General features: G+C 40.7%; 1 protein-coding gene across 1 annotated transcript; it reads left to right on the top strand.

Moving 5' to 3' along the window:
• Positions 1–4,219: 4,219 nt before the first annotated feature.
• PPP1R2 (protein phosphatase 1, regulatory (inhibitor) subunit 2) lies at positions 4,220–12,384 on the top strand. The gene is made up of 7 exons (XM_009084670.1): positions 4,220–4,320; positions 4,756–4,836; positions 5,137–5,240; positions 6,404–6,583; positions 7,832–8,039; positions 9,523–9,573; positions 10,940–12,384. The coding sequence occupies exons 1-5, from the start codon at positions 4,238–4,240 to the stop codon at positions 7,909–7,911; spliced, it is 528 nt and encodes a 175-aa protein (XP_009082918.1). The 5' UTR covers positions 4,220–4,237; the 3' UTR covers positions 7,912–8,039; positions 9,523–9,573; positions 10,940–12,384.
• Positions 12,385–12,600: the final 216 nt, after the last annotated feature.

The following is a 12,600-nucleotide window of genomic DNA, read 5'->3' as shown; positions in this document are numbered from 1 at the left end:
CCAGGCCGGGGGAGCACCGTGCGGGGCAGCGAGCGCTGCCCGCGTGGGGCGGGAGGTGCCGAGCCCTGCGGAGAGCAGTGGAGGAGCTGCTGTGGTTCTTTGCTGTGTCTAAGTATGACCGGCAGCAGGGTTATCTTCAAATGCTCAGAAAGACGATCAGGTTTTAGAAAAGGTTTTACGGGCGCTGTGAGAATAGTTCACAGTTTGGGAAATAAGCTTTGGCAGGGGAGGTTTGTTCTCAGCTCGTTTCTTCAGAGACGCACCGAGGACCTCTCCTGGGTTGAAACAGAAGGAAGATGTATTCCCGGTTGTGCAAGATTGATCTGTAAAGATCTCACACTTGAGGACATGCACAGGCCATGCGGTTTGCGATCTGAATGCCCAGAAAATCTGGTTTTAACTCTAGCATCCTGAGTTAGTCCAAATATGCAAGAAGTGGTGTTTGTCAGCCAGAACCTTTCCCTGAGCAGCAAGAATTCCTGCACTTTTCCTGATGCACCCAGGGTGTGCTGACATTGCTCTGAGTTTCCATCACATTATGATCAGGGTTTGGCCTGAACTCTCTGTTTATGGAATTGCTTTTGATTGTTTTATTTGGGACCTTACTCAGTATCACAAGGAGGGAAATAATGATAAAATAAAATGGACATGCAGAGGGTTTTTAGTATTATGATAATACTCCTTTCTTCTTTGCCTGGTTAAGTCATGAATATAATCTAAAGTCAGCACGGTAAGAGTGAAAAGTTTCTGGTTTGCAGTGTTGCTTCTGTTAGCTGCTCCTGCTTTCCAGAGAAAAATTGCAGCTGCAGGAATGAGATGATGTTTTTGAAGGAGGTCAGTATAAACAGCAGTATGTTTACACAAATGTGGAGTTTTTTTCCTGTTCTTTAGTTCTAATATTATGTAGCACAATGTGTTTAGTACCACACCAGACATAAAGTACCACTGGCTGTTTGTAGTCTCATTTTCTGCTCTTTCTTGTGTTCCATCTTGAAGAACAAGCAGAAATTGGAGTATGAGCTGAGGAGCTGAGTGTGTGGTTTATTGATTATTGCACACAGTGATTTCTTGGGAAGCAGTTAGTGGGCAGGAGTTCAGCTTCTGGTTCCTGTTTCCCAATATGTGTCAATAAAGTCAATTAGATTAATTCTGAAATTGCCCTGCAAGTTAAAGGATATTGGCTGAACCTAGCAGGCTGCATTAGAAGATTACTTGGAAAGATCAGTATAAGGTATTTAAAGCTGGTTTGTTTGCAGGCTTTATTTTTGGTTGGCAATGCATCATTGAGTCAGTATTATTTCTGACTTCAGCAGAAGAGTTTTGTATACAAAAGAATGATAAGTAGTGCAGCTGTGATTTTCCTTAGAGGTTAAAAATTAGGTAATTAATTCAGGTATCTGTTTTCTGCATGTTCCCTGTCAGCAGCCTCTCTATTGAAATTCAGGTCTGAATATCTTTAAAAATAACTGCAGATGAAAGAGCTGTTTGTGTCAGCGCTCAGCTTTTAAAGCACCACGTTCAGTAGAGCTCTCAGGTATTTGCATCATTATTGACCTTGCACTGCTGTTGATGATGGTAACGTCCTTTGGAAAACTTCTGTAATGGAAATATGATGCAAGAAGGAAGCTTGAGGAATTGGGACATCACTGGAGCTGCATCCTGAGACTTGAGGTTGTGGTTTAATGGTAGATATGTTCTTGGCATTCATGGTGTGCAGTATATTTTACCTTCAGACCCCTGTAAGAGCCTGTGGGTGATCTGATCTGGTGTTTTATGAAGTAACTAAGTGTGTGTGTGTGTGCTTGCACAAGCACCTGTGCTGGAAGAGATGAGCCTGCTGTGGTAGGAACAAGTGAGGTGTGAGAGGAGTTCCTTGAGCAATACTGCTGTGGAAACTTCCTGCCTGTGAAGGTGTGGTGTCAGAAAAATGATGTATTTTGAAAGATGTGAGAAAAAGCAAATATGCACCTCTGAGATTTTTCAGATCTGGTTTTCCTAAGGAAGATTAGATTTCCTATTTCTGTATCTGGAGAGGTGTCAGGAAGCATTTCCCTGTGATGGTCCTAAGCTCTGTCATTATTGCTGTGCTGCACAGACCTGCCTAAGCATGCAAAATTGGAGACAAACAAGGGAGGTGTGGGTTTTTAGAGCACTTAGTCACTCTCCTGTGATGGCTTTTTACATGCAGGGATAAAATGACGTTTGTTTGCCACTAATGACTTCTTTTTTTTTTCCTAGCTGAACTTTAAGTTGTGCTTTGGGAGTGTTCCACAGCCAAGGCTTTTAGTGTTGGAACTGAGTTTAAAAAGATGAGTGTGAAAGACTAAACCACTAAAAGCTTCCTCAGTCTCTTATTCTCAAGTCACTGACTTGTTAGCTGTGGACTGTCTGACCTCAAGAGCAGTGTATGCCAAAGGGATTGTTCCAAGATTGCCAATATGATTATAACATATTGAGTTGTGAGCCCAGGCAATAAACCTGGATGTCCTCTGGGCCAGTGAGCACAAACCATGTGATGTGAGCCTCTCCTATCTGCCATATCTGCCTTCAGCTAAGCTCTGTCTCTTCATGGGGGCTGAGTACCATTGTCCAGTTGCTGTGGCTAGTAACAACCTCACTGGGTAACCAAGTGATCAGCATATGTTAGTCATAGATGAACTTTGGGCTGATGTTCAGCTGGTCATTTTTTGGCTCCTAAACAGCCAGGTTTGAATGAGTGGTGTTCCTAGCCTAGAGCTCTTGCTTTGTCATCATGCAGCTCATGACCCTCCACCCTGCCAGAGCCGCGATGTGGCTCACGTGTTGTCTGCTGGGGCTGCAGCCCTTGTGTTTGCGCAAAATGATTAAATAGACCTGAAGCCTCAGCCACGGGAGCTTGGCATTGGTTACTGTATGCTAAGGGGATTAAGATCACTCAATTTGTATTCATTTCTGGAGTGTAAGTCTGTGGCATGTAGGATTCAGCATCAACCCCCACATCTATTTTTTCTCCCTTTAGTTTTCCCCCCACATTGTACTGCGCAGTGCTCTTGTAAATGGAAAATTTAACTTCTGTTTGGAATTTGGCTTTCTCAGTTTTGTTTTGCAGATAGAATTCTGCTCAAGAGCAGATGTGTTATTGAGATGGAATATATTTTTCAAATCCGTTATTGGAATGGTCTGTGTTTAAACAGGTAGTTGAGTGGAAGTGTTCCAGCCAACTGCCCTCCCCCACCAAAAAATCCATTTGCCCCAAAACAGACAAAAAAAACCCCATAATGTTTGCTTCCTTAACTAATAATTTGCAACAGGAATATGTTAATTAATAAGGTAATATTAAATTGTGGAATTATTTTACTATTCTAAAGCTAAATTTCTTGGCTTATCTAAAGGAAAGACCACCTTATACGATGCTTGCAATAACCTTTTTAGAGAAAATGTGGAATGTGTTAATTTCTGTAGATTAACATTTTTGGGGGGGTTTTAGTTCAGTGGAGGGATGAGTTTTTCTCTGGCCTTGAGGCTGTTGCTTTCCTTGTGGCTTATCTGTCAGTGAGCAGTCACTGTGGGTGAGCTGTTGTTTCTGCAAATACAGATAAAATGCTGCATTCTGTGGTTGGCTGAGGCAGTTCTAAATAATGTAACATCACTGGTGTCTGTCTGTGGAACTCCTTTGGCCTAATTACAGCAGTGAATCGGTTGGCTTGGGGTTCCAATTTAGGATGACAAAAGCAGTATTAGTCACCAGCTTGTTCTGTGCTATTTATTTTACTGTAGGAGGAGATTTTTTGATTGGTATTGTTTATGTAAGAGTTTTGCTAATCATCGTAGCAACTCTCTGAGTAGAGGTGAGCTGGAGGGTTCTGTGAAAGTCTTGTGGGTTGTAATAAGAGGAGGAATGCTCTGGTTACAAGTTACTGTAAAATCCAGCAGTTCACGAGACAGTGATTGAACAAGACCAGTAGCCTCTGGATCATGAATAAGACATTTATAGATCAGTGAGTTTATTTAGCTATTGTGACTTGTTAGGGAAATTAAGTTGCACTGATGATTTGTCATGACTTATGTATAGAACAGGGTTTAACAGTCATAGTTTGAACGTGTCTATGTGTCATAACAATATTCTGTGTGCTTAGTATATAGTAGAGATGAAAGGTGTTTCAGCCTTTCCTTCTGCTGTTAAACTACTGTTTTTAGACTATAATGAAATTTAACTTTATTTTCTTATTTCAGTAAAAAATCCCAGAAGTGGGATGAGATGAACATCATTGCTACGTACCACCCAGCAGGCAAAGATTATGGCTTGATGAAAATAGATGAGCCAAGCACTCCTTATCACAGGTACACTCACTGGACTCCTGCCCTGAACACTGCCATGTAACATCAGTTTTACAACAAAACATACTTTGTGTGTGGTGTAGCATTTCTTATGTCTGATTGTGACTGTGCAGACCTGCTGGACGTGGGCAACATGCTCAGATTCACAAAGCTTCTCAAGCTACTGAGGAGAACTGTCTAAAAGGACAGAGTCAGTTTTAGAAGGGTCATGTTAACAGGTTTTAGGCTTTGAATGGAATAAATGTGACTGGTATTTTTTTTTATTTTTTTCAGTATTTGGATATAATGTTGTAATGTCAATATTTAAAGTAGATTTGGAAAGCTTTAAAAATATCAAAGGAGTCTTTTCATTGAATATTGTGAGGTTTTGACTGTTTTCTCAAGCAAGCTTTAAGCAGCAAATTACTAATAAAGGCTACTTTTTGTTTTTTCTCCAAGCATGATAGGAGAAGATGATGAGGATGCAGTGAGTGATTCAGAGTCAAATGAGCCCTTAAAAGCAGATGTGTTGAGTAAAAAGTAAGTATTGTCTTAGAAAATTAACTAAATGTTGAGCTCCTCTGTTCTTTCGTGGAGCAGATTTTCTGTATGGAAAGCTGTTGCTGATTTCTCTAGAAGTTGCATTTTAACTATTGCCAAATTAAGTGGGTTTCAGTGTTCAATGGTGACACTGGTAACTTAAACCTCTTGCAGATTGTTACTACATACAAATATGGCAAAAATAACGAACTGAGTTTGCATGAGTGTTCTGAAATGTCATGTATTTTAACTAGTGAAAAACTAGCTATTTCAGCATTTTGTATTGCATGATTTATGTAGACTGGCAGCTGCAGCTGAAGGTAAAGGACCCAAGATTATAGCCAGGCAAGAGGAAAGCAGTGAGGAGGAGGAAGAGGATGAAGATTTAACACCTGAAGAACGAGGTAGGCATAGGTTGTTTTCTTTATTTTGTTTTGATTTATTTTTTTTCCCCTTGACCATAGTTTCAGATTTTCAGTAAGAAATATTTGGGGGAGAAAAAGTACTATCAGAAAAATGTTGTGATTTGAAAATGGAGATAAATAGTCTCTGAACAAATATGTTTGTTGCTAATCAGGATTGTTTGGTTTGGGATCTACATATAAACAGGAATTTGCTGTTACTGGCTGCGTCCTTGTACACAAGCTTAAGATGTGGGAATTCCTGCTAAGGAACTTTGAGTTCTCAAATAAGTTCTTCTTGTTTGAGGGTGAGATAGTAGTTCTTAATCTGGACATATTTCAGGTGGACTTAATTCAGTAAGTACCACTGCAATTAAGATGCTACTAATAGCTTGCAAACATACAAATATTTCTGTTGTTTTCAAAGCAACTGGTAGATGGATCCAGTAGGAAATCTACAGTTATTTCAAAGCAAATAGCATCTTCAACAGAGATCTTGTTTTGTGCTAACTTGGACTAGAGCACTTTGAGGAAATAGTCAAACAATTCTTCTAAGGTTTCAGGCTTGCATTATCTGGCTGTTGCTTCTCAAATTTCCTGGCCCCAACTTTGAGCTCTAACCCTGCTGTTCTACAGGAAAGATAGAAACCAACACAGTGTTGGGGCTGCCAATAAGCAAAGTTTATTTTAATTATAATGCATTACTACTTGACCTCCTAATGTTTAATATATGGAGCAAAGTTAGGCTTCAGGCCATGGGGAAAGTGGAAAATATTTTCTTCTACATGTGGTAAATATATCTCTCATAACTGACCTTTGGTAGCTATCCAGGAGGCAAGGCAGACATCTGCAGAAGTTCATCTTCTATCCCACCAGTGCATCTCAATTTGTCCTTAAGTTTACTTAGAGACAAAGCTTGTGAAACTCTGGAATTTTGTGAGCTGCTACCAGATGCTTCTCTTGGTTCAGACTTGCTGTTAGTTGCAAACAGGTTCTCTTAAAAGTGCTTCAGCCATTCCAGTCCATCAATTACTATCCCTTTTGTAAGTCAGACTCATTTTAAAAAGACACTCCACTGCTTGAAGAAAATAATTTTAATCCAGTGATTGCTTTTAAGATTTGTTTTTTAAGACAAGAAATAAATATTTGCATTTGTTTGTCCACAGAGAAAAAGAAACAGTTTGAAATGAAGAGAAAAATGCACTACAATGAAGGAAGAAACATCAAACTGGCAAGACAGCTCATTGCAAAAGAACTCCATGGTGAAGAAGAGGATGAGGATGAGGATGAAGAGATGCATGATGCTGCAGATGTAGAAACAATGAGTACAGAAACTACCGAACACGGTGAGCTACCGATGAATTAAAAAGCACGTTTAAGTACTGGTGCCCCTGTCAGCTGTTGGGAAATGAATACACTCAGGTGCTCAGCATGAACAGAAAGGGTACAGTGTGTATGTAATGCCCAGTGAGCAGTGCTGCACACTGCCTTGATAGGTAGATTTGGAGCATGGAGCAATACCCATCAGTGTTGATAAACAGCTTGCAGGATTTTGTTTGTTGTGACATAACAGAAAAGCAAACATCTTTGTTTCGTGCTATTTCCCCAACATAACTGACTTTGGGTAGTGAAGTTACCCGCAACCTTTTTGAAGGAGGAGCTCTCTTGTACTGAACAGTTAAAGCAGTGGCCACACAGGAGAGTTTGGCCTTCTGCTCCCATTCAGGGTCAGTTCCCATTCTGCTCCAAATCCATCCTGCAGCCAGCAATGGGAAACTACCATGAATGCTTCCTCCCTGGTGAAAGGACTGTATCTAACTTCCTAAAGAAGAACACTGTAGTGTAAAACTGCTGTTAGGACTTCAGTATGGACTTGTCCTTGAGCAGTATTGGTCATTGCTATAGATGGTGTAAGACTCTCAACTTTGCTTTTAGTGCAGCTACTGGAAGAAAGTCTGGGACTTTTAGGTGTGAGCTGTTTCTGGAACCTGCTTCAGGGCTGTTTCTTCATAGGAAACTTGTAAAACTATAGAGGCTGACACCTTCTCCTTCATCTTTAAGCTTCTCTCTGGGTGAAGAAGGTAGACTGTATAATAAAAGTCTTTGAATTTTGTGGTGGTCTTCTGGTGAATAATTACAGTTCACTACCCACCTCTGTGTGTACCAGCACTTGGAACAAGTGTTTGTCATTAAAAGACAGACATCTGTTGCTCATGAGACTAGTGGCAATGAAGTCTGTAAGACTCATTCATCTGTGGCTGGCAAAGCTCCGAGATGTGTGCACGGTCTGCAGACTTGGGAAGATGCTGCATGGGTTTAACTTGGTTCACATTTGCTTTTCACAACCATGTGAACTAGGAACTCTTCTAAAATCCATTTAAATTCCACACAATAAAAAGGTGATTTGCCAAATTGCGTGTTCGAGGTCTGGATTGCACGTTTTAGTCCCACTGTTTATTACAGGAGGACTAATGCCTTCACAATTGCCCCGAAAGGATCATTTTGGTATGTCTGAGACCCATTACTGGATTGACTTTATCCAGTGACTTAGCATAGGCCTTATAATGGCTATTTACTAGAACTTCACTCTCCAGGGGAAAGGAGGGCTCCCATAGGCAACCGTATGACCTTTCTCCATGGCCTGAAGCTGCCATCCCTCTGCACTCTGCTGTAAAACAGAGGCAACTCCGCTCCCCAGCTGCATTCTCCAGTGGAAAGAAGGCAGACCTTTGCAGCATTTTTCCATCTCTATTGTTGAAGTCCATTCCACCTTCCTCATAACCAGCTTCAGAGCCACAACTGGTAATTACAATTTTTAGACTCCTCATGGCTAATGGATTCCATAAATGCAACTGCCAGTTTATCAACCCATTAACTAACTAGTTCACCTCCACACTATTGCCCATAGAAATACCTTCCATTAACCTGATGTAGTTCTCAGTTCTTCACTGTTCTATCATTCTGCTTAAACCTTGATGTTTGCTTATCTCCTAACCTCTGTATCAACCATCACAGCTCTAGGTCTCTGTCCTTGGTCAGCTCTTAGGAGGTTAAGTACTGGTCTCACTTCTCTAGCAGCTGGTGAATTGAATGTCCTCAGACTGATCATGTGTGACTCTGCAGCAGGGTTGCTCAAAGGATGGGATATGGACACAACTGTTATTAAAGCTCTCTGTCTTCTGCCACTACCCACATTTTGAGAAATCCTACACTTGGCCTGTGTTCAGCACCATGGCTGTGTTTATGTCAGAGTTTTACTGAAATAGCTTTTTTGAGATGAGATCTATTTATCACTCATCTGTATGCTGAGGGCACAGAAGAATCTCCTTTTTTATAAATGATAATTAGAGCTACAAAACATTCCTCAAATAGATGGTTTTAACACCTGCAGCTTGGGGTTTTTGCTAGTCTGTGCTTTTGGTCACATTAAGCACTTATGTATTCAAAACAGTATTTCAATTTGATGGTTTCCTTCATGGAAGTGGATCAAAATGCTATTAACATTCATGTTTCTGTGATTCCCTTGGTAGTACTGTAATTGTATGGAAAGACTATTCACCTGGATAGCTTTCAAAGAGCTCTTTTTCTTCAAATTGTGTTCTAAAGTGCTTTTGTACAGAGCAGAAAAGGAGGGGCTCTTTGTGTACTGGGTGAGGCAGGAGCTGACTTTTGCAATGGCTTATTTTGGCTTCACTCTGTTAAGCTGACTGACAGCCCTGACACTTACTTTTAACTGCAATGGAAATATCTTGGGTTTTCTGCATGTTATGTTGTAGCTACGTTTTGATAAATTCTTCATTCCATTTGAATGAAGAATTCTTGGCAAGTTATGGAGATCAGGAGGTGGTGTGGCTACCCCTCACCTGTTATGCCTGTCAGTCTGTGTGAGAGCTGCCATGCAGTCTCTTTATTCCATTGGAATAACATGACTTCTGTAGTACTGAAGATTATTGCAGGTAAAGATGTGACATAAGAGGCATTTCTTAGTGGTCTGTTGTGACTCTAGGACTCCACTGGCTTCTAGGTTGTTTTTCAGGCAACTTGAGACCCTCTTCTCACTTGGAATTTTTTTTGTCCATGAAGATCCCTTAAAGGTTCTGTGCTTCTCTTATCTGATGTTCCTTTCTACCCTCTAATCCTGTCTGTTTTGTGTTTGAGTAAAACTAACAGTACTCTTCTAATCTTTACTCCCCTTTCCAAGAAGGGGTAAAGACTGAGGTTTTTAAGAAGACTCCTGTCAGATACCAGCAGGTTTGCTAATGTAAGTTGCACTTCTTGGTTACAGACTGAGATTTCTTGCTGATTGAAATGAAGATGGCCAGTCCAGTCAGTGATGGTGAGAACTCTTTGTATTTTTGCCCCTGTCTTCACTGTGGCTACCAAATGTTTTAAATGGATGGGTCATTCCTTTATTGCCTCAAGTAGCTGTACCTTATCCCATGCATATAGATTCTAGCAGCCAAGCTCTATGGTGGAAAAGAAAGTAGAAATGATAAGACTGCACACAGCAGGGGGGCTGGAACTGGATGACCTTTAAGGTTCCTTCCAACCCAGACCATTCTATGATTCTGTGTTTACTTGCTTCAGCATTTCAGCTCTTCTGGCTATTCCTTATTTATGACTCTATGAATGACATGAACAGACTTTGCCAGCAGAAGTGACCTTTGTTCTTCTCTATAAAAGCTTGTCCTTTAGAAATTCTCTTTGAAATCACTGAAGGAAGTATTCCTGATGTAGGTAAATTGAAGCATGATGATTTCAGTGCAGACCTGTCTACCTCTGCTATACAAAAGTATCAGCTAGAGGGTGTTGTCTGTAGCAGGTCAATTGAGAAGCAGCGAGACCATTGTTCTCTCTCTGGTTCATTTCATGTGCATTGCTGTGCTAACTCTGCTCAGAGGGTGCCCATCAGCTTACCTGGCACTGGCTGGGTGTGCCCTATGGCCTTTGGCACATACAGAATGTGTTGTGTTTTCTTAACCAGAGTGAGATCACCCTCAAGATGACTCGGGTGGGAAGGCTGAGAGCATACATGCATTGGTTCTGTTGGTTACTATGCTATTTGCTTGGTAAACTGCACATTACCAAATCTAATTCAAGCCCAAGCCTAACTGGCTTTAAAAAAGTTTATTATAATTTCATTGTGGTATTCTTTGATCTTTGCCTTCTGCCACCAAGGTTTTAGTTAGGTTAAAAATAAATAAATAAACAGGGCTCTTTCTTATGACAAGCACTAATGAGAAGGAGCTTTCTCTATTTTATTGCTGTGCTTTGGCTTAAAACCATGAGTTTAATAACTTCCTGAAAACACAACAGACTGTGCTCCTTCATTTGTAAACTTGGGGTTTTTTATTTCAAGTGTCTCATCTGGAATTGAAATTTGACCTGGAAAGTACTGTGTTTGCTGGTGTTTCAGGAACCTCCTTTGTCTTAACTCCTGGGTTAAATCCTCCCAGTTCCAGGGGTGGTGAGCGCTCAGTGTACCGAGCTGTGGTGTTAGACATCTCTTCAGAGCATGAGGGGGAAATAACTATTTTAGAAGTTTTTGCACTCTCAAACTAAAAGCTCATATATTGCTAAGATGGGTTGGCAAGCACTACCTTTGGGGAAACAAAGATGATTTAGGAGGATATTCATGTGTGTTTTGAAAATATTCAGTGAGTGTGAAGAATTATCTATTTTCTGTACTCTTTCTTATGCAGCACATGTTACTCGTACCAGCTGGAAAGTAGAGCACACAGCATAGAAGAAATCTGTCCAGAACTGTAACTGCTTTCTCACAGACACAAACATAAACATCGCTTCATGATTTTTGCAATTAAGGCTCTTACATGTTGAGAAGCATATCAGTTACAATGTTGTATTGCCAAGAATGTTAATTTTAGACTTGTCCATGAGGCAGAAAACACTGTCTAATTGATTTATTCTTGTGCCTAGTACTTCATGGAGAATACTGCTTCATAATCTGTTCAGCCAGGACAGCATTCCCTGTATGCATAACGCTGATTATCTTTGGTGATGTACTGTTACTCTTGCTTCGAAACACTCACTATCTTTTGGGCTTTCACTATTTATTTGAGAGTGTTCCAGATGTGGTGTCTCTCCTGGAGAGGTTTGGGATTCAAGAGCCAAACAGTACAGCATATATCAGACTGACATGCAAGCTATTTATCAGATGTGCTAAGCAGTTTAAAAAGGGATTATTTAAGTCCTACTCCTTTTTTGTAAAGTGTTGACCCGTTGATCTAGGTTTCAGTTTGTTATTACCTGCCCTTCCCCAGTCTTTAGGACAAGAGCTGTGTCATTTCTCCAGAGCGGTGTTTGGAGTCGGCTGTTAGTGTCTGACTGAAGCAGTGCTAACATCTGGTGGAGGGAATGTTTTTACACTGGAAATGGCTACCTTGAACTTTGCATTTAACTGTCATTATCTCTTCCATCGGGACTGGCTGTTTTGTGGAGCTCTTTGGCTTATCATGAGAACATGGAAGTTTCCTCTAGCTTTTCTCTTAAACCACATCCACTGTCACTCTTCTGGCTCTTGTTTCAAATGTTTGGTTCTCTCCAGTTGCATGAACAGTACTTGTGCTACTAGCACTTGAGGAAAAACACCCAGCCACGAGGAAATCCACATCAGGACTGTGAAGATGTGCTGAGCTTAGGCTCTGGCTGTTTTTTATTCAAGATAACTGCTGTTGATCTACTCACTTGGAGTTGGCAACTTTCGTACGGAAAACCACTGGTCTAAATCTTCCTGTGTCCATTGCAACTTACAGCAGCTGCTTTTGTAAAATGAAGGCTGTTTGGAAGACTAGAAGGGAAACTGCCTATTTCAAATACTCATTTACAGTGTGGTTGTATAGCCCCTGTAAAGAGGGATTCTGCACCTCCATATTGCTGTAAACAACTTCCCACTGGGTGGAATTTGACTGGTGAATGTTCCAGTATTCAGAGTAGTTCCTGGGGTTTATTACACAAAGTATACACTTAAGCTTTAGCTTGGTTATGGAATACAGTGTATATCTTAATTTTGATCCGAATTTGATATGTTGCAAAAATCCATATAATGATATGGGTCTATTTTAAAATGTCTTTTTCTCCACTGTATATGTGAAGTTTGAATAAAGGAATGAAAGTTATTTTACAGTTATATGCATTCCCAAGTGTGAGCTTTCATGAAATCCAAGAGAGACCGAGAGTGAATAAGGCAATAGGATGCTGTCCTTGGAAAGGTTTATACAGGAATAATTCATGAGAATGGATGCATTGCCAGAGGTACCTGTGAGTTGTGCTAAGTGGGGGTTGTAGTGTGCCTTTCCCAACGATCTCTCCTTAGCAGGTAACAGGGGTGTCAGTTGTGGGTTAT

This window comes from Acanthisitta chloris, unplaced genomic scaffold, assembly GCF_000695815.1.
Source record: "Acanthisitta chloris isolate BGI_N310 unplaced genomic scaffold, ASM69581v1 scaffold981, whole genome shotgun sequence".
In the NCBI taxonomy this organism is placed as follows: domain Eukaryota; kingdom Metazoa; phylum Chordata; class Aves; order Passeriformes; family Acanthisittidae; genus Acanthisitta; species Acanthisitta chloris.
This window is presented reverse-complemented; position numbering and strand designations above follow the sequence as displayed.

Excerpts from the sequence above, each read along its gene's own strand:
- PPP1R2 (XM_009084670.1), top strand. The coding sequence starts at position 4,238 with ATGAACATCATTGCTACGTACCACCCAGCAGGCAAAGATTATGGCTTG. Across the intron at positions 4,321-4,755 it reads CCAAGCACTCCTTATCACAG|CATGATAGGAGAAGATGATG; the intron begins GTACACTCACTG and ends TTTTTCTCCAAG. Across the intron at positions 5,241-6,403 it reads TTTAACACCTGAAGAACGAG|AGAAAAAGAAACAGTTTGAA; the intron begins GTAGGCATAGGT and ends GTTTGTCCACAG.